Below are 22,648 nucleotides of genomic sequence, written 5' to 3' on the forward strand. Positions count from 1 at the left end.
CTCAGGTGTCAGAAGCAGTATTGTTATTTTTCCAGGTCATCCACTAAACACACTAAACAAAGTCAAGGTCTAAAACTCACAGAAATCAGGTACAACTAGTTATCATTTACTTTATAAACTTTGCAAATTGATGCAGATCTGAAGCATTTCCATCGCACACCTCTGCAATTTACTAGGGCTTTGAGCACACATGTAATACTATTTAATTCATTTCTATCTGTCAACCACAGATTTGGGACAATCAAGAAAACAAAACAAACATAAAAGGAATAAATGTTTTTTATACTCGACCTTCAATCCACATAATCTACTGTGGTTGTTGCCCTATTGCTCTGTTTTTGTACACCATACAACATACATTTTTCTCAAAAGCAAAAGCACTTCCTGTGTTGAATAGCATCTTCTCTTTTCTTGGGCCAGAACATTTTTCTGTCATCCACTCATGTAGACAAAAACACGAGATACAATCTGGTTCTCTCTTATGCAATTGCCCGTCAGCTGTCTGGCCAACTAACTTCAGATCCACGCTTAAAATCGCACCTGTGTACCAGTGGACAAGGCACAGCACGCAAAGTAAGATTTACCTTCAACACAATCAAGATGGTCATCTTGGTGATAAAATCGCATGCTTAAGACAGAACAATAACACAATCACACACATCTTTCTACACATAGAAACTTGATGGATGCTGGATTCAAATTTTATTACTTTGTACCTGCCGCCGCTAAAGGTGTATGCTCTTGTGATCGCACTGGTGTTTGTGTAGCAATGATAGACTGTATGTATACTGGACATATCCTCCATGATGTTTTCTATAGGTTTTATTAAAGACCGGCTTTCAAACTCAAATGGGGCGGGTTTATATGTCGCCATCTTGCCTGTGCCAAACTCCATCTAACTCCCAGCCAATCCATAAATGGATAAAAAAGATGGAGTATAAGCAAGACCAGCATAACCTGGATGGAGTGAATGATGCTCGCCACCCTCCATCTCATAGTTACCAAGCAAACTAAGGCTAACAGGTCTTGATTTGGGTGTTTGATTAACATATATTTATGCAGACTTGACGCTATGACCAGCATATATTGCTTCAGTAGCCATGGCGCCATCAGTGGCAATAACGTCGCTGAGCTGTTGATAGCTGTTAATTTGTGCTAACACACAAACAATACTGAAATTTCAATCCCAACAGAAATACTAGAACACAGACTTCTTCTGTGTACCGTTCATATAATTACAGGCACAGCAAGCCACACGATCTCAGATATTAGGAATTAGGAAAAATGATAATTATAATGATGAAATGATAATTATAGATATTAGGAAAAATGCTCAGAAATGACAATCACAGTTGAGTACACAACAGCTAGCAGCCACTGCTAGCAAAGCACTGGACCAGCTGGCACACAAGCTGTCACTCAAAGCGACCATGCCCCTAATTCTTTAAAAGTTTGGTTCAAGCCAGCTGCAAGTTATGCATTGTATATAAAATTACACGCCTGCCCACCACCCTCCCAACCATTCATTTGCCATGAACAAGTTATTTTTTAATACCAAGTAATAAATATGTTTATTTCTGGTGTAAAATTGGACATTTTATCATAGGGTCTGTGGGGAGTGAATTACTTTTGGGTCCATCCTCAGTTGGCAATTCAAGAACTTTGAGATTTGGTACTTCTGCATTGGATTAATTTTTTAGCACTGGTTGTTGGGGCTTGGGAGCTACAGTATTTACATATACAGTAGTGTTCAGAATAATAGTAGTGCTATGTGACTAAAAAGATTAATCCAGGTTTTGAGTATATTACTTATTTTTACATGGGAAACAAGGTACCAGTAGATTCAGTAGATTCTCACAAATCCAACAAGACCAAGCATTCATGATATGCACACTCTTAAGGCTATGAAATTGGGCTATTAGTAAAAAAAAAAAAAGTAGAAAAGGGGGGGTTCACAATAATAGTAGCATCTGCTGTTGACGCTACAAACTCAAAACTATTATGTTCAAACTGCTTTTTTAGTAATCCTGTGAATCACTAAACTAGTATTTAGTTGTATAACCACAGTTTTTCATGATTTCTTCACATCTGCGAGGCATTAATTTTGTTGGTTTGGAACCAAGATTTTGCTCGTTTAATAGTGTGCTTTGGGTCATTGTCTTGTTATAAACACCCATTTCAAGGGCATGTCCTCTTCAAGTATTTTGATATATCCAAACTGATCCATGATACCTGGTATGCGATATATAGGCCCAGTAGTAGTAGGAGGAGAAACATGCCCATATCATGATGCCCATATCATGATGCTTGCACCACCATGCTTCACTGTCTTCACTGTGAACTGTGTCTTGAATTCAGAGTTTGGGGGTCGTCTCACAAACTGTCTGCGGCCCTTGGACCCAAAAAGAACAATTTTACTCTCATCAGTCCACAAAATATTCCTCCATTTCTCTTTAGCCCAGTTGATGTGTTCTTTGGCAAATTGTAACCTCTTCTTCACGTCTTTTATTTAACAGAGGGACTTTGCGGGGGATTCTTGCAAATAAATTAGCTTCACACAGGTGTCTTCTAACTGTCACTGTTGTGTGGGCCGCTGAAGAGGTACTGCTGGCCCACCACCACCAGAGGGCGCCCTGTCTGGAGTGCGGGCTCCAGGCACCAGAGGGCGCTGCCGCCTCACAGGAGCAGCCAGGGTGACAGCTGTCACCCATCACCTGAGACGAGACAGCTGATATCAATCAACAGGGAGGTATATCAGCAGGACGGCATCTCCACCTCATTGCCGAGATATCGCTCTACCAAGGAGGTAACGTATCCAGCCAAACAGATCATCTTTTGACCATTTAATACTTTTTGCCTTTACACAGAAAGAGAAAAGACAGCAGGAGACTGTATTTTGGATAAGTACTCACATTCCTGCACTCACCTGTATTTTCCTGACAAGAGGTGGAGGTGGTGTTTCCACCCTGTGTGTTGCTGGGTGCAGCCGCACCCACACCTGACTGTTTCTGTTCCTTGCCAGCAGTACCGGATCCGACGAGCGGAGGCAGTGGCCACCTGGGGTTCGGGACTTGGCGGCTCCAGTATCCCCGGGGTTCGGTGGCAGAGGAAATCGGGTGGTTCCGGTTCGACTCGGACAGACGTCTCCTATCGTCGAGCCTGCCCACACGACACCTTTGGAATTCGGTTACTGCTGTATTTGTAATCTGTTGTGTTTGTTGTGTGGATTCACAACAGTAAAACTTTGTGATTTGACTTTCTCCATTGTCCGTTCATTTGCGCCCCCTGTTGTGGGTCCGTGTTCCTACACTTTCCCAACAGGATATCTCGGCCAACGTCATGGATCCCGAGGGGCGTCAACCGGCTGTTGAACGGCCAATGGAAGAACAGGACGCGCAGGCGTCCGCAGGAGGGGTAATCGGTGAGTTGCAGCGGATCCTCACCGCTTTCACGGCTCAGTTAGATTTAATGACCGAGCAGAATGTCCTCCTGAACCGCAGGGTGGAGGCTCTCGCTGCGCAGGTGGAAGCGCGCCCTCCGGGCGCCGCTGCGGCTCTCCCTCCCGTAGACCCTGTGCGTAACATTGACGTTCCACTGGTCGTTCAACGACCCCTCCCACCTTCCCCGGAAGCATACATAAGCCCCCCAGAGCCGTACGGAGGCTGTGTGGAGACGTGCGCGGATTTCCTTATGCAGTGTTCGCTCGTCTTCGCACAGCGTCCAGTTATGTACGCGACTGATGCTAGCAAGGTAGCTTATGTAATAAACCTGCTTTGCGGCGAGGCACGCGCTTGGGCTACAGCGCTCTGGGAGCAACATTCACGGCTCCTTCAGACATATGATGGGTTTGTGAGGGAGTTCAGAACCGTGTTCGATCACCCCAATAGAGGAGAAACCGCTTCAACTGTGCTACTGTCGATGAGACAGGGGCGTCGGAGCGCAGCTGCCTATGCAGTCGACTTCCGCATCGCGGCTGCGAGGTCCGGCTGGAATAGCGCTGCCCTCCGCGCCGCCTTTGTAAACGGACTGTCATTGGTTCTTAAGGAGCACCTGGTGGCTAAGGACGAACCGCGGGATTTAGATGGGCTCATCGATCTTGTCATACGGTTAGACAACCGGTTAGAAGAATGTCGGCGGGAACGAGACGAAGGGCGTGGCCGGGCACGCGCCGTCCCTCTCCCTTCCGGTTCTGACCGCGCTCCGCCTTCCCCACGCTCCACGGCCCCTGTGCTCCGTGGGGCCACAGCTCTCCCTGCTGGCAACATTTAGGGCACCAGACGCACAGAGGAGACGGGCCCACGGAGCTTGTTTTGTTTGTGGTGCGATAGAGCACCATATGAGAGACTGCCCCGAGCGGTCAAAACTCCAACGCCCGCCCCTAGAGACTGGGCTAGGGGTGGGCCGAGACATTCACTTGGGACACACCCACATTGCCACACGACTCCCAGTCACGATCCTTTATGAGGACTCAACCCTGAAGGCCCCAGCACTGGTGGACACGGGCTCTGAGGGGAATCTGTTGGACAGCAGATGGGCCAGGGAGATAGGGCTCCCTCTGGTGGCGCTTACCTCGCCTGTACAGGTTCGGGCACTAGATGGCTCCCTACTCCCTCCGATCACGCATCAGACACCACCTGTAACTCTGGTGGTGTCAGGAAATCACCGGGAGGTGATCGAGTTTTTTGTGACTCAGGCCACCTCCCGTGTGGTTTTAGGATTTCCCTGGATGTTGAAGCACAATCCCCGGATTGATTGGCCGTCCGGGGTAGTGGTTCAGTGGAGCGAGACCTGCCATCGGGTGTGTCTAGGTACCTCGGTTCCTCCCGGCTCCCGAGCTAAGGAGGAGGTCAGAGTCCTGCCCAATCTGGGGACGGTGCCGGTGGAGTACCACGACCTTGTCGACGTGTTCAGCAAGGATCTGGCTCTCACTCTTCCCCCCCACCGTCCGTATGATTGTGCCATTGATTTGGTTCCGGGCAGTGAGTTCCCGTCCAGTAGGCTGTACAACCTCTCACGGCCTGAGCGCGAATCAATGGAGACCTACATCCGGGACTCGTTAGCTGCCGGGTTGATCCGGAATTCCACCTCCCCGATGGGCGCAGGTTTCTTTTTTGTGGGCAAAAAAGATGGCGGACTTCGTCCATGCATTGATTATAGGGGGTTGAACGAGATCACGGTTCGCAACCGATACCCGTTGCCCCTGTTGGATTCAGTGTTCACACCCCTGCATGGAGCCCAGATTTTCACCAAGCTCGATCTTAGAAATGCGTACCACCTGGTTCGGATCCGGAAGGGAGACGAGTGGAAGACGGCATTTAACACCCCCTTAGGTCACTTTGAGTACCTGGTCATGCCGTTCGGTCTCACAAACGCTCCCGCGACTTTCCAAGCGTTGGTTAACGATGTCTTGCGGGATTTCCTGCACCGGTTCGTCTTCGTATATCTAGACGATATACTCATCTTTTCTCCGGACCCTGAGACCCATGTCCAGCATGTACGTCAGGTCCTGCAGCGGTTGTTGGAGAACCGGCTGTTTGTGAAGGGCGAGAAGTGTGAGTTCCACCGCACGTCTTTGTCCTTCTTGGGGTTCGTTATCTCCTCCAACTCCGTCGCTCCTGATCCGGCCAAGGTTGCGGCGGTGAGAGACTGGCCCCAACCCACAAGCCGTAGGAAGTTGCAACAGTTCCTAGGCTTTGCTAATTTCTACAGGAGGTTCATTAAGGGCTACAGTCAGGTAGTTAGCCCCCTGACAGCCCTGACCTCACCAAAAGTCCCCTTCACCTGGTCGGATCGTTGCGAAGCCGCGTTCAAGGAGTTGAAACGGCGCTTCTCGTCTGCACCTGTTCTGGTGCAGCCCGATCCTAGTCGCCAGTTAGTGGTTGAAGTGGACGCCTCGGACTCAGGGATAGGAGCCGTGCTGTCCCAGAGCGGGAAGACCGATAAGGTCCTTCACCCGTGTGCCTATTTTTCCCGCAGGTTGACCCCAGCCGAACGGAACTATGACGTCGGCAATCAAGAGCTCCTTGCGGTGAAAGAGGCTCTTGAGGAGTGGAGACATCTGTTGGAGGGAACGTCCGTGCCATTCACGGTTTTCACTGACCACCGGAACCTGGAGTATATCAGGACCGCCAAGCGGCTGAATCCCAGGCAAGCCCGCTGGTCACTGTTCTTCGGCCGTTTTCACTTCCGGATCACCTACCGTCCCGGGACCAAAAACCAGAGATCGGATGCCTTGTCCCGGGTACATGAAGATGAGGTCAAAACGGAGTCGTCGGATCCCCCGGATCCCATCATCCCGGAGTCCGCTATCGTGGCCGCCCTCACCTGGGACGTGGAGAAGACCGTCCGGGAGGCCCTGACACGAGACCCGGACCCCGGAACCGGACCGAAGAACAAACTCTACGTCCCACCAGAAGCCAGGGCTGCAGTTCTGGACTTCTGTCACGGTTCTAAGCTTTCCTGTCATCCTGGGGTGCGAAGAACCGTGGCAGTCGTCCGGCAGCGCTTCTGGTGGGTGTCCCTGGAGGCCGACGTCCGGGGTTACATCCAGGCCTGTACCACCTGCGCCAGGGGCAAGGCCGACCACCGCAAGACATCGGGATTGCTACAGCCGCTGCCCGTGCCTCATCGCCCCTGGTCTCACATCGGCCTGGATTTTGTCACGGGCCTCCCGCCGTCCCAGGGCAACACCGTCATCCTCACGATAGTGGACCGATTCTCCAAGGCGGCCCACTTCGTGGCCCTCCCGAAGCTACCAACGGCCCAGGAGACAGCGGACCTCCTGGTCCACCACGTCGTCCGTCTGCATGGGATACCATCAGACATCGTCTCCGATCGCGGTCCCCAGTTCTCCTCGCACGTCTGGAGGAGCTTCTGCCGGGAACTGGGGCCACGGTCAGTCTCTCGTCCGGGTATCACCCCCAGACCAACGGGCAAGCAGAACGGGCCAACCAAGAGATGGAGCAGACCCTACGTTGTGTGACAGCCGCACACCCAACGGCCTGGAGTACCCACCTGGCCTGGATTGAGTACGCCCACAACAGTCAAGTATCATCAGCCACCGGCCTCTCCCCTTTTGAGGTGTGTTTGGGGTATCAGCCCCCGTTGTTTCCGGTGGTCGAGGGAGAGGTCGGTGTGCCCTCGGTCCAGGCCCACCTACGGAAGTGCCGTCGGGTGTGGCGTGCCGCCCGTTCTGCTTTGTTGAAGGCCCGGACGAGGGCGAAGAACCATGCTCCTACGTATCGTCCTGGGCAGGAAGTGTGGTTGTCCACCAAGGACATTCCCCTACAAGTGGACTCCCCAAAACTACAGGAACGATACATTGGTCCGTTCAAAATTCTCAAGGTCATCAATCCCGCCGCAGTGAGGCTTCAGCTTCCGGCCTCACTGCGGATTCATCCAGTGTTCCACGTGTCCAGAATCAAACCTCATCACACCTCACCCCTCTGCACTCCGGGTCCGGCACCACCTCCTGCCCGGATCATCGACGGCGAGCCGGCTTGGACTGTACGCCGGCTCCTGGACGTCCGACGGATGGGCCGGGGTTTGCAGTATCTGGTGGACTGGGAAGGGTACGGCCCCGAAGAGCGCTCCTGGGTGAAGAGGAGCTTCATCCTGGACCCGGCCCTCCTGGCCGACTTCTACCGTCGCCACCCGGACAAGCCTGGTCGGGCGCCAGGAGGCGCCTGTTGAGGGGGGGGGTCCTGTTGTGTGGGCCGCTGAAGAGGTACTGCTGGCCCACCACCACCAGAGGGCGCCCTGTCTGGAGTGCGGGCTCCAGGCACCAGAGGGCGCTGCCGCCTCACAGGAGCAGCCAGGGTGACAGCTGTCACCCATCACCTGAGACGAGACAGCTGATATCAATCAACAGGGAGGTATATCAGCAGGACGGCATCTCCACCTCATTGCCGAGATATCGCTCTACCAAGGAGGTAACGTATCCAGCCAAACAGATCATCTTTTGACCATTAAATACTTTTTGCCTTTACACAGAAAGAGAAAAGACAGCAGGAGACTGTATTTTGGATAAGTACTCACATTCCTGCACTCACCTGTATTTTCCTGACAAGAGGTGGAGGTGGTGTTTCCACCCTGTGTGTTGCTGGGTGCAGCCGCACCCACACCTGACTGTTTCTGTTCCTTGCCAGCAGTACCGGATCCGACGAGCGGAGGCAGTGGCCACCTGGGGTTCGGGACTTGGCGGCTCCAGTATCCCCGGGGTTCGGTGGCAGAGGAAATCGGGTGGTTCCGGTTCGACTCGGACAGACGTCTCCTATCGTCGAGCCTGCCCACACGACACCTTTGGAATTCGGTTACTGCTGTATTTGTAATCTGTTGTGTTTGTTGTGTGGATTCACAACAGTAAAACTTTGTGATTTGACTTTCTCCATTGTCCGTTCATTTGCGCCCCCTGTTGTGGGTCCGTGTTCCTACACTTTCCCAACAGTCACAGCACTTACAGGTAACTCCAGACTGTCTTTGATCATCCTGGAGCTGATCAATGGGTGAGCCTTTGCCATTCTGGTTATTCTTCTATCCATTTTGATGGTTGTTTTCCATTTTCTTCCACGCGTCTCTGTTTTTTTTGTCCATTTTAAAGCATTGGAGATCATTGTAGATGAACAGCCTATAATTTTTTGCACCTGCGTATAAGTTTTCCCTCTCCAATCAACTTTTTAATCAAACTACGCTGTTCTTCTGAACAATGATTCACACCTGTTTGTTCCACAAAATTGACGAACTCACTGACTGAATGCCACACTACTATTATTGTGAACACCCCCTTTTCTACTTTTTTTTTTTTTACTAATAGCCCAATTTCATAGCCTTAAGAGTGTGCATATCATGAATGCTTGCTCTTGTTGGGTTTGTGAGAATCTACTGAATCTACTGGTGCCTTGTTTCCCATGTAACAATAAGAAATATACTCAAAACCTGGATTAATCTTTTTAGTCACATAGCACTACTATTATTCTGAACACTACTGTATGTTAACAAGACATCTTAATCCAATTTTGTTCATTAAGCCTATGGATGGCTCTTATATGTTATAACTTGTATGTTAGGATCAGTTACCAATCAAGGTCGGACGCCGAGGTTAAATTCATGTCTCCATAGTAATATACGGTATAAATAGGAAATACCTTCACTGTTTAAAAGCCCATCGACCATTAACATCTAACATGTCTGTCACTTTGAAAAATGGAATGTGGTCTTTCTCTATTAACACTTTTTTGATCTTTTTAATTTATTTTCTCAATGAAACCAGAGTGAAGTCCCAACATGCCTTTTCTGCTCTGGCCTTTTTTACCCACACCATTCATTTCCAGTTGCATTCTGTAAACATTTCTTTTCATTGTCAAAGCATTTACTGGGAACGAGGAACACAAAAGGACTCATTGCTGGATTGAAACCATGCAGAAATGTCCTGCCGCTGCCTTGATCTCCCTGTCAGCTGGATTCTGCTATCAGCCTTTGGACGAAGTTGCTTTTTTACCTCTTTAACCTCTCATCTCTGCTAAATGAGTGACGACGGTGAAATACACCCACCCAAGTCGATGCTGTGTGTGGGCGTACAGTGTGTGCTGTTCTGGCTGATAAAGTGGCCACACACCAGTGAGCATGGATCAGCATGCAGATTCAGATCCTCGATGCTTAGGTTTCGCCCTGTCAAAGGACACTGATTACTCAGACAGACGTGCACGCAAGCACTCATAAATGTTCTGTCATGCATAACATGTGCCCTCCATCTCAGGTTTTCTCCTATATGCAACAAATATTTATGCACAAATAAAACACTTATACTGTACTGGTAGATACAAATAGCTTCCGTCCTTGGCGTTGCTTATTGAGGGTATACACAATCTTCACGTGTGTGTGAAACAGACTGTGACACCTTTGCTTTGAACACAATACTTACACTAACAAAGCTTTTCCCCAAAGGCCTGCCACACACACATGCCAGTACAACAAAGAGAGACGCAGCTTGAATATGTGACTGTGATATCGTTATGCCGAAGAGAATTGAGCTGCTGAGCAACACAAGGCTCGGCCTTTTTCCTGGACAACAGTAAGCCTGTTTGTCAGGGCTCAGCTCCATCTCTTTCTTCTTATTGCTGACGATGTTTGATTCTTAGGGCCCCTTCACACATAGTATGAATAAGTACATACGAGCTGTACGGTGGAACAGCTCGTATGACTGAACCACATAAACATCGACTCCAGTATGATCAGCTGTTTTGAAGACTGAGAGGTCATGATCATATCTGGGCGAAGGAATGTTGTTGCGATGTGCTGGGGGAACCTCAGCTGCCTATCCAGGTCGACCTGCAGCTGACAGTCAGATGCTGTGTGGAGTAGTCCTGATGTCGCATGTTGGTTTGCTCTGGGTATTTCTCCAGCTTTAACAAAAAAGATTGCCTTCTTTGGAGCATGATGGTTCTTGCTGGAGCTGATGGCTGAGGCTACGCTCTCAGCGACTGCCTTAAGCACCTGGTCATGGCGCCAGTGATAGCGACCATCTGCCAGAGCCTTTGGGCAGCCGTTGAGGAGGTGTTCTAAAGAGCCTCTACCAGAGCACAGCGGGCAGGAAGGTATCTCACTTTTCCCCCACACATGGAGGTTCGCTGGACTTGGCAGAGCATCATAGACAGCTTGCACCAGGAAGCGGACCCGCTGAAAATCTGGCTGCAAGATGTTTGTCCAGGTGATCCTGCGCTGTAGTGCACTCTCCCACCTTGTCCATGCTCCCTGTTGCCATAGTCTTACTGCCCTGCTCACCCGCTCCTCCTCCACACCCGCTGTGGCTTCCTTCTGGATCAGGTGGTGCCTTTCCTTCCCAAGGGCCTGGCTGATGAGGATCTTTGGGAAGTAACCCAAGCGTGCTCTGCCTGTTGCCACAGTGCCCACCAATGCCTTCTGTCTTAGGCATGACTCTGCCTGCTCCACTGCTTCCCATGCCTTCCACTTCCTTCCTGTCCTCACCTCGATGCCGGCTGCTGACACTTTGCAGTCCTTTGAGTCCCTGTACTGTAGAACTTCTCTGGTGCGTGCAACCATGAACTCTTCTGTGAGACCACTGAGAGGAAGCTGCAGGATGTTACTCGTTCCGTACAGGGCAGTGCTGGTAAGGCTGTGAGGAAGTCCCAGCCACTTTCGAAGAAAGCCACTGATCTTCCTCTCTAGGGACTCAACTGCTGTTATTGGGACTGCATAAATCAACAGGGGCCACAGGATGCAGGGCAGGATTGAATGCTGGTAGATCCAGGCATTAAACCTACCAGGCAGGCCAGACTTGTCTACCTTGGTGAGCCAGGTTCCAAGTTCTAAGCTGGCCTTCTGGATGGCTGCTGAGTCCTTCAGGGTGGAGTCGAAGAGTTTCCCCAAGTTCTTCACGGGTTGCTCCGTGATGGTTGAGATGACAGTTCCTGAGATGGAAAAGCGGAACTTGTTACTCACCTTCCCCTTCTTCAGCACCATGGATCGTGATTTGGAGGGCTTAAAGCTCATCCTTGCCCAGGTGATGAGCTTTTCGAGCCCTTGCAGGATCCACCTGCACCCTGAGACCGACATGGTTGTTATGGTGAGGTCATCCATATAGGCTCTGATGGGGGGCTGTCGTACACCTGACGTGGTCAGGGGCCCTCTGCATTCCACCTCAGCTGACTTGACCACCATGTTCATGGCTAGGGAGAAGAGGACAACAGAGATGGTGCAGCCTGTAATTATCCCTTTCCCAATGCGATGTCAGTCCGATGTCTCTGACCCAGAAGTAACTCTCATCCTGAAGTGATTGTAATAATCCAGGATGAGGTCCTTGATCTTACTGGCAACATGGTGGAGGTGGAGAGGGAGCTCAACCAGCTTGTGTGGTATGGACCCGTAAGCGTTGGCCAGGTCCAACCACAACACAGCTAGGTCGCCTTTGTTCTCATGGGCCTCTCTGATGAGTTGCGTGATGACCCCAGTATGTTCCAAGCAGCCAAGAGCAGAGATCCCTCCCTTCTGTACTGATGGGTCAATATCGCTGTTCTTGAGGAGGAACTCGGTCAGTCTTCGTGAGACGATGCTAAAAAACACCTTCCCTTCCACGCTCAGCAGTGAGATAGATCGAAACTGACTGATGTCTCATGAGTTCTCCTCTTTGGGGTTCCAAGCTCCCTAGCATGCCTCCACTGGTCGGCCACTTTTCCTCTTCTCCAAATCACCTTCAGGATCCTCCACAGGTGCCGTAGAAGCTCTGGGCAGTGCTTGTAGACCAGATAAGGAATTCCACTGGGGCCTGGTGCTGACGCAGTGCGGGCCGCCTTGACGACCCCCTCATCCTCCTTCAGGCTTGGCTCCTTTAGGTTGAACTCCGTTGTTGGGGGATCTGGGCTGATGAGAGCTTTGTTGGGCTCCGGTTCCAGGTCTCTCAGAGGGTCGCTCACAGTGTCCTGGAGGAAGCGGTTTACTTGCTGTATAGAGCACTCAAGCCGGCCACTGCGCTTGTCCCCTAGCAGTTGTTTGGTAAGGCCAAAGGGGTTGGCGATGAAAGCTGCTCGCTTCCTTGCCCTCTCCCTCCCCCGTCTCAGTTGCCACTCTGCTCTGCGAAGAGTCATCAGCTTCTTGCGCAGGATGTTTTTCAGTTCCGCTAAGGGTTGCTTCTCCTCCTCAGTTGCAGCCTTGTACTGCTTCTTGAGGGTACGACGCTCCTGGCGCAGATGATGTATCCAGGTGGCCCTTCGGCTCATTGTGTAGGAAGTGAGTTTTAATTTTCCTTTGTCCACCTGCCCAAATCTTTCTGAGGCATAGCTGATGATGATTTAATTTAATTTAATTTAATTAGCTTATAATGCGCCAAATCACAGCAAAAGCCATCTCAAGGCACCTTACATAAAACAAGTCAACATAAAATTGAATAAATAATTAAAAATGAATAAAAAATTCAAATACATAAATAAAAACAGAAGTAAAAGAATAAAACAAATAAAAATAAAAACTATCCATAAGAAAGAGAATAAAAATAGGTTTTGAGTCTTGACCTAAAAATGTCCACAGACTCAGACTGCCTCACGGTCACCACGGATGATGGTGGTCATCGATGTGAGTCGGCTGTCCGCGTCTCCTTTGGCTGTGGCCTGGATGATGTTTGACACGTCCTCGTCAAACTGCTGCCACTCGCTCCTCTTGCTGGCTGGGGGCCACTTAATCCGCTGCTGTGGACTTACTCTGCTAGGATTGAGAGTCTGAGGTACGTGGAGGGACTGGGTGAGGGACTTATTATTATAATAATAAAAATAATAATAATAGCAACAACTAATAGTAACAATAATAATGATACAATGATACAATACAATTTTAGAAAAAAGACAGACATAAGGAACCCGCCAAAACAAAACACAACAGAAAAGATAGACCCAACTAACAATGGACATAAATAAATCCATTAACAAATATAGAAATAAATAACACCTGTGAACACCTAGTGACTCTCACACTTCATCCCTGTATCTCATGAAAACACATTCCTTATATTTTCTTTTAAATTGTTGAATGTTTGGACACTGCTTTAACTCCTCATTCATACTGTTCCACAGTCTCACCCCACAGAATGAAATGCAGAATCATTTCTTGTTTGTGCAGATTTTGTTCATTTTGAAATTGTATTTCCCTCGTACTTAATATCCCCCTTCTCAATCCTTAAACAATTTCTCTATGTTTTTTGGTAAATGGTAATTTTTTGCCTTGTACAAGATCTGTGCTGTTTGGAGTTTTACTATATTAATTTTAATAGTTTTGATTTTAAGATGAGTGAGTGAGTATGATCTTGATAGCCGACATTATGAATGACCCGTGTTGCCCTTTTTTGAAGAATTATTGATTTCATCTAACTCATATAGTTATTACCCCAAATTTCTACACAGTAATTGAAATATGGTAAGACAGTAGAACAGTATAAGATTCAGAGTGATTTATGATCCAGAACATAAAGTTTTACTTTGTTTAACAGTGAAATGCTTCTTGATACTTTGGTTTGTATATATTTGATGTGTGGTTTCCAGCTGATTTTCTCATCTATTTTTACCCCAAGGAATTTATTTTCATCAACCCTTTCAATCTGCACCCTATCTATCTGTATTCGTACTTGCTCATTGGTTCTGCAGTTCCAAAATAACAGTTTTGTTTTATTTAAGTTCAATGACAATTTGTTTCGGTCGCAGCATATTTTCAATTTGTTAATTTCTTCAGTGATTTCCTCTCCCATTTGTTTTAAATTCTCCCCAGAACAGAAAAATATTTGTGTTATCAGCAAACAACACCAGTTTGAATCTCTGTGACACCTTACAAATATCATTAATGTACAATATAAATAGTTTGGGCCCCAACACTGACCCCTGTGGTACCCCACAAACAATGTCCAAACATTCAGAACTGATATCACCCATCTTAAACTGCTGTCTCTGTTGTAAATAGCTTCTAACCCAGTCTGATACAATACCTCTGATGCCATATCTTTCCAGTTTTTGTCAAACTGGCACTCTCAATGAATAGACTAAGTTTGATCCACATCTGATCCATCTTGCAGATTTAGCAGATATTTGATTTTAACATTGAAAAGCCCTTTTGACCTATATTTTGCATTTTAATTTTATCAAAAGCCACTTCTAACAGGACTTTGACCTTGAAAATGTTTGTCAAGGTAAAAATTTTGTGGAATTGGAAACTAGTGTTGGTGGAGGTTCGCGCTCAATGAGCGCGATGCTCTGGTTTTCAGCTATGTTTGTCCTATGTTAAGAAAGTTGTCTATATTGTAGCAGTAATAAAATTTAAACACTTTCTGCCTGACTGTGAATTACTGGGTGTCCCAGGGTGACCTTTGGCATCTGTACATATACATGTACTGTACATGCTGGAAGGTGTTGTGAATGTCAGTCAAACTAACTGCAACAGTATCCCTCAAAATAACCATAACCACACGACTAATACTCGAGCTTGGTAACCGGAGCTTTGATGAGAAATAGTCCTACTTCATATTTGTTCCATCCACCCACTAAACCAGCTGATTCTAATGAGTTCAACTCTTCAGGCAGGTAGCTGATCTAAGGGCCCCTTCACTCAGTGCGCATGACTCAGGAATCGTGTGCAAACCGTGTGAAATCATTCCTGCCTTTAACGCCTCGTACAACTGTTGCTACAACTATTTGCGCACACCAGCGGCTGAAAGACAAAGTGTGCGCTGTGGCACCCCCTCGCGGCAGGTGTCGGACAAATTCCAGGTGACACACACAAACATCTAACACCGCTCGTATGGCATTTAGACAATGTGTGGCCAGTCGCACTCTTCACACGACAGCAGACTGCAGGTGACCACTGTCCTACTGGCGGAGAAATTTGTCAAGTACTACACGAGTGTGGCTTTGGTGTGTGCGCTGAGAACTGACAGGAGGTGTGGCTATGACAGAAGCAGCTGTGGTGATCTGTCCAAACACAGTAGGTCTTGACCAGCTGGAATGTCCAGGAAGACAGACATGGACTACCAGTTGTCCACTGTGAGGCATGTATGTGTGATTGCTGTATTTACGTGGACATAAATAAAAACATATATTGCGGTGGCGACAAGCTGCAGCCAGTGAGTGCATGCACATAGCGGACATCGACAGCCTGCCAGGTTGAAATGGACCATTAGATCAGAACACACAGCAGGCGATCTGACTGTCACATCACGTGAGCTCTGTTCCACATGACGTGATGTCGATGCTGCGGCACGCTGTCCACAAGACACGTGTGTCGGACAGAACACACGCGCGGCTGACTGGATGCACATGACCAGTAGATGTGGACATGATCAGAGCACACAGCTTCTCATTCATGTCATTTCCTGACTGTGTCTGTGACCATGGGTCATCAACAGAGGAACAGACGGATCATATTTGTATTGCTTGCTTGATAAATGCAGTGTTTTTATATGGTGTGTGATTTTAATTTTTTTTTTTTTTTTGGTAATACTTCCATGTCCTTCCTGATATGAGGTAGATTCCTGCAGCTTTCAAAGAACAGCTCCATAGCTCTGTGGTAAAGTTGCTGACTGGCAATCAGAGATTTTAAAATGCATGAGTTCGCGTCTGGTGGGTGGTGTGTTTTTTTTTCTTCTTTTTTTATTATTCCCCATAAGTGGCGCGATGTGGTCCCACAGGTACTGACTGGTTTTTATTTTTTTATTTATTCCACATAAGCGGTGGTTCCACATGAACCAGCTGGTTTTTATTTCTTCCACATAAGCAGTGCCATGTGGTGCACCTGGCACTGTTCCTGCTCGAAACACACTGGCGCGTGCACGAACTCTCGCACCGGGTTCCTACACACCTGCCCGTCGGTGCGATGTTTTGTGGTGTGCTTATTACGAACTGTTTCGCCGTAATCGACAAGATGTCAACCAAACTTCGCACTATGTGTGAACGGGCCCTAATCAGTGAAATCACCTTTTTTTTTTTAGGAGATTTAGGACTTTTACTCAGTGAAGCCGGGGTTACCCACCTCTCACCATTACAAAAAAAGAACCCATTTAGAACAAGAGTACTCAGGTGGATCCAATGCCATGGCACAAACACCCACAGAAGAAATTAATCATGAGAACAGGTTGATAAGTAGCCTAAATAGAGTTCTTGACCAGATAAACAGTCAAGTCTCGGAACATGTGTGGTTTACGAATATCGTGGATCAAGACGGCCTTCAATGACTTCTGGACTTTGCCATCAGGAGTGTATCTTTATGTGGTGAAAGTGCTGAACTTGTGTAGACTTTCACTTAGCTTGGCAGTGATGTTTGTTTCTGGGTCCTCAATATTAGGAAGAGTTTATGCAGCTATGAGGTCACTGGAAAGAGATGTATCAAACGAGTGGTTACTGTGGATGAGAAGTATCATTTGCATTGTGAAGGAGCATGCAGCCATGTGGTGCATTTCTCTGAAAATGATCCAGCACAGTGTCTCGGTGTTGAGGGCCCCAGTGACTGCAGGATCAAGGAGGCACCCATGTTTCACATGGGGGCAGCAGATAAATGACTACTTTCAACTAGTGGCCACAGGCCCATTTTCTCTTTGTGTGTTTGCCATCCAGGACCCAACACAGTTCCATAGTGTGGTGGATATGGCACCATGCTGCACCTCTACACGCTAGTGGACCGGACCTGGCAAATTATTGGCTTTTCTACAGCCAAAATACCAAACCAGAACTCATGATTAGGTCACCAAAATGTGAAAAACACCAATTTTAATGGGATGAGAACATGTTGGAGAAACCGATGATTTTTCAATGAGGAATTTTCTTTTTTGTTTGCTGAAAAATGAGACTTGAAGTGTTAACGGCCCCATTAAAAAGGTCGGTCTGTTAGCAGCTCCACCTGCAGCTGTCATTCCAGCTCAGGGTCCTCCCCAGGGTCCATCGTTTTAATCTCACAAAGCTGTGAACTGCAATGACCTTTAGCCAACTCACAAAGTAAGATGAGTCACGGTCAGTGCACTTCCAGAAAATACAAAATACCTGTTTTAAAGTTACAGTATAATATTCAGCATATGCCACTGTGGTTTTTGCTGAAAGAATGAAAATTTAGTTCTGACTTGGCTTTGACACTTACTAAAAATGGTCCATCTATTTTAAGAGCGTATATGAGGCCCAGTGGAGTGTGTGATTGACACAGTGAGGCACAGTTTAGGAGAGGCATGGCACATCAGCGTGGTTGATGTCCACGCAGGAATTGCCAAGGCTGAAGAAGACAACCTAATGATGCCAATTAAGCTGGCGTGTCCCTGTAGCATGACTGGCGGTTTGATTTCAGCAGCACAGATGAGCATGTGTGCCTGTGTACGTCAGTGCACGCAGGCCTGTTTGTTCAGAGGCACAGATTGAGCTCCTGGGTAACTGGACAGAGCTGAGCAATAGCTACAATGCCAGTGGCGGCTAAATAAAATGTCCAATTCTTTCTTTCTTTCTTTTTTGTCTCTCCAAATTGCCGCGATGGTTAACCAAAGCGTGACTTTCAGCCTAAAAAAGGAACTGAATCTTCCAAATGGAAAACTTAAAGAAAGAAATAAAAGAAAGATATCAGAGGGCATATGCATAATGTGCACACCACAATGTAAATGCACATATAAATATACATACATGGTCTGTAAAGGTGTTTTTGACTGTGACTACATTCATACCAATCAATGTATGTTTTAGATCATGCATCTACAATAGCCATCCAAGTAATATTCCCACTAAGTTTGAGGGAAATCTTTCCAGCTGTTTTTGAGTTATCTTGTTCACACACACACAGATCAGTAAAAAAGTACACCGCTATTGCTGCTTCTCTGACACACGGGATAAAGGGAAGCTTGTGGTTGTCAGAGTGTCTGAGTCTGTCCTTGATCAAGGGTAAGCTCAAGGCTTTCAGTGACTTCCTGGACTTGGCCATCAGAAGTGTATCTGTAAGTGACACTAGTGTTGAATTTATATAAATACTCACTTATGTCGGCATTGACATTCATGTCTCTTGGTCCTCTGACTTTGGGATCGAGAGACACCTGAGAAGAGCCTGGAAAGTCTTGAGATCGCTAGATATAGATGTTTGGCAAACTTTGTAAGAGAATGAAGGTCCACTGAAGGTCATTAGGTACCTGATGTTTCCTGACTTACTGTCTGGTTGTGAGATTTAGATGTTAACCAGTGACCTAACTGGATGACTTTTGTATTGATCCTAGGATACCATTGGGATGGCTTTGTGTCTAATCAATAGTTACTTCAGGTTCACTAACCAATAGTTACCAGCACGTAGGTGCCTCAGTGTTGAGGACCCCAGTGGCTGGAAAAGACCAAGGGGACATCCATGTTTCACTTGGGTGTGGCACATACACGGATACTCACAAGAAGTGGGGATGGATTGGTCGTCTACTATGGTGGTTGCCATTGATGATCTGGGAAAGTTCCATGATGTAGTGGATCAATACATAGAGACTCACTGTGCCAACACATTCTTCCAGACTTGACTTAATGGTCATCAACTTAATTTAATTCATGAAATGTTGCTTGACATGACTGGATTGGAACTATGTATCAAAGACACAGTTTATGGTAGTTTCAATAAAAACATTCAGGAAAAATCAAAACTGGCAATAAAGCCTTGAAGATTCAATTATATGCTGAATGCTAACTGTTCTCAGACAGACCGACAAGCAAATTCCTTCCACTTTTCATTTATTTCACCACAGACAGCGCTGGGAGAGGTTGTTTCAGCCCTGTCCATGTTTTGGATCTTTTACAAATGTAGTTATTCATGTAAGACAGAGTGTACTTTCAAAAGTATTCTGCTTGCAGTGGATATCCTGCCAGAATGTTGTGATTCTGCTCTGCTCAACCACACAGTCTGCTCATGTTTTCAGGGTTTTATCAATCCTCCACCTAATCAAATATGGATTATCTCCAGATTTACCTCTGTCTCTTTCTAACCCCAGGTGCTTAAAAAGATATCGGCCTACATCCAGGAGCAGAATGAGAAGATCTACGCGCCCAGAGGTCTCCTCCTTACAGACCCCATAGAGAGAGGCATGAGGGTCGTATCCTTCACTCATCCATTTGCTATGTTTAGATGTGGCACAGCAAAGTTGAGGATAAACACTCAAGTATGCAGCTGTGACAGATGGCAGAAGTTTAAATGTTAAGGAAACTGAGTGGAAGGCCATTCTTCTCTGAACCTGTGACAACCATCTGGGTTGGATAAATTAGTGAGAAATACTCTCTGCTTCCTCATAAATTATCATCAGCATGCCCTTGGAAAAAAAAAAAAAATCACTTAAACTCTGCTGCAGAGGAGCTGTTTAACAGATAACTGCAGCAGCTTTCGAAGAGCAATTGTGAAGCAGAACAGGAATGAAAATACCGTGCATCCAGAAAGTATTCACAGCGCTTCACTTTATGTTACAGCCTAATTCCAAAATGGATTAAATTCAGTTTTCCTCAAACTTTTACACCCCATAATAACAATGTGAAATAAGGCTTGGGTTTTTTAAAGAGTTTTGCAAATTTATTAAAAATAACATAAATAAATAAACAAATCACATGTACACAAGTACTCAGCCTTTGCCATGAAGCTCAAAATTGAATTTAGGTGCATCCTGTTTCCACTGATCATCCTTGAGATGTTTCTGCAGCTTAACTGGAGTCCATGTGGAGTAAATTCAGTTGATTGGATATGAATTGGAAAGGCACACACAGCTGTCTATATAGGTCCCACCTATGGAATAGACCTATGGCGACGCGCGACAGTGCAGCGGCTTCTTGAGCTCCCGGTTAAGCCTTGGTATTTTTATACTTAACAGCTGTTAATGTTATAGTTTTGAGTTGAATATGTGTGTGAACTACAGCTTAACCGAACTGATGGCCATCAGAAACAATTCGGTCTGCACAATATCTCTGGAGTTGAAATCTGCACTCGGGAGACAGCGGCTCCTGAGGACAACAGAGTGGTGCAGCAGAGTGCGGGGAGCAGCCCGCAAGAGGAAGCGGTGCACCCGAAAACAAAAGAGAGGAAAGCGCGGGGGTGCGCTAGCCCGGTTAAAGGCTAGCAGGCCGCCGATTCCAACTCCTCTTTTTGGCCAATGTCCGCTCGCTGGATGGCAAACTGGATTTGTTACATCTGAGGCTGAGTACTTCTACAGAAATGAGGAACTGTGCTGTTCTTTGTCTTACTGAGACCTGGCTTAATAATAACATGCCGGACTCAGCCTTCCAGATTGACGGACTGCAGCTTTTCCAAGCGGGCCGCGACCACCGGTCGGGGAAAGGACGGGGAGGAGGACTGTGTGTGTACGTCAATGAAGGTTGGTGTACAAACTGTGGACTGGTTAAAAGCTATTGTTCTGAGGCTATAGAAATCATGAGTGTGTGGTGCAGACCTTATTATCTTCCTCGTGAGTTCAGTGTGGTGTTCGTCACTATTGTTTATATGCCGGCGGATGCTAATGCTAACGATGCGTTGAAGGAGCTACATGACATCATTAGCTCGCTGCAAACAAAGCACCCGGAGGCATTTTACGTGGTTGCAGGGGACTTTAATCACGTGAAACTGATGGACACGCTGCCTAGTTTTTATCAGCATGTCACTTTTCCCACACGGGGAGACAACACTCTGGACTGTGTGTACACCAACATTGGTGGAGCATATAGAGCTCTCCCCCGCCCCCATCTTGGCTCCTCTGACCACATCTCCATCCTGCTGGCACCAGTGTATCGCCCGCTACTGCGGCGGTATAGGCCAATAAAGATGACAGTCACTGTGTGGCCCAGGACTGCTTTCAATGCACAGACTGGCAGGTTTTCAGGGAGGCAGCTATGTGTGAGGGAGAGGTGGATCTGGAGGAATATACCTCCTCTGTTCTCAGCTTCATCTCCAAATGCATTGATGACGTCACTTCCACCAGGACAGTAACATGCTACCCAAACCAGAAACCCTGGCTGAATGCTGAGGTGAGAGCTCTGCTGAAAGCTAGGGATGCTGTGTTCAGGGCAGGTGAGGCATCAACACTCACAGTGGCAAGGAAGGAGCTGAAGGCTGGCATTATGAGGGCTAAGGCCACATACGCTCAGAAAATCCAGGGTCATTTTGCTACCAATGACCCCCGGCGCATGTGGTAGGGGATAAAGTGCATCACGGATTATAATATTAGGGATGCACAGTGCCCAATGGACCCCTCTCTGCCAGACGCACTTAACAGGTTCTTTGCCCGCTTTGAGGACTTGGACATGTCCCCCAGCACCAGACTCACATCACTTCCTGATGAGACGCCCCTCAGTGTGACCACAGCAGATGTAAGGAAGACCCTCCAGAGGATTGACCCCCGAAAAGCTGCAGGTCCTGACAATATTCCGGGGCGGGTATTGACGGACTGTGCATACCAGCTGTCTGAGGTGCTGACAGACATTTTTAACACATCACTGACTTTGGCAGCCGTCCCCATCTGCTTAAAGACTGCCACAATTGTCCCCGTCCCCAAGTGTTCTACAGTGAGAAGCCTGAATGACTACCGACCTATAGCTCTAACTCCGGGAGTTATGAAGTGCTTCGAGAGGTTGTTCATGACCCATATCAAAGACTCCATTGATGTCACTGTAGATCCTCACCAGTATGCCTACAAGAGGAACCGCTCGACTGATGATGCCATTTCATCGTTGATTCATTCAGCCCTCACCCATTTGGAGAGCAGGAATTCATATGTCCGCCTGCTCTTTTTGGACTTTTCCTCCACTTTTAATACCATCATCCCACAGACCCTGGTGCAGAAGCTCTGCTCCCTTGGTCTGAGCTCCACACTGGGGAACTGGGTTTTGGACTTCCTGATCAACCGTCCACAGACTGTAAGGATCCACAATACCATCTCCTCTTCCATCACCCTCAGCACTGGCTCACCTGAGGGCTGTGTGCTGAGTCCTCTTCTGTTCACTCTGCTAACTAACATATGATTGCTCAGCAAGACATCCTAGCTGTCATATAGTGAAGTTTGCGGATGACACAGAAGTAGTGGGACGCATCAAGGATGATGATGAGTCCATATACAGAGGGGAGGTGGAACATCTGGTGCAGGGGTGCAGAGATAATAATCTCTGCATCAATGTGAAGAAAACCAAGGAAATGG

At 47.4% G+C, this 22,648-nt stretch overlaps 1 protein-coding gene across 1 annotated transcript in view; it reads left to right on the top strand.

Annotated features, from left to right (window-relative positions):
• Positions 1–22,648, top strand: part of golga7bb (golgin A7 family, member Bb) — a 50,100-nt gene that overhangs the window by 25,931 nt on the left and 1,521 nt on the right. Inside the window, exon 4 of the mRNA XM_034185409.1 lies at positions 19,472–19,573. Coding sequence (XP_034041300.1) covers positions 19,472–19,573 — 102 coding nt within the window. The remainder of the gene's footprint in view (positions 1–19,471; positions 19,574–22,648) is intronic.

This window comes from Thalassophryne amazonica, chromosome 13 (genome assembly GCF_902500255.1).
Source record: "Thalassophryne amazonica chromosome 13, fThaAma1.1, whole genome shotgun sequence".
Taxonomy (NCBI): Eukaryota; Metazoa; Chordata; class Actinopteri; order Batrachoidiformes; family Batrachoididae; genus Thalassophryne; species Thalassophryne amazonica.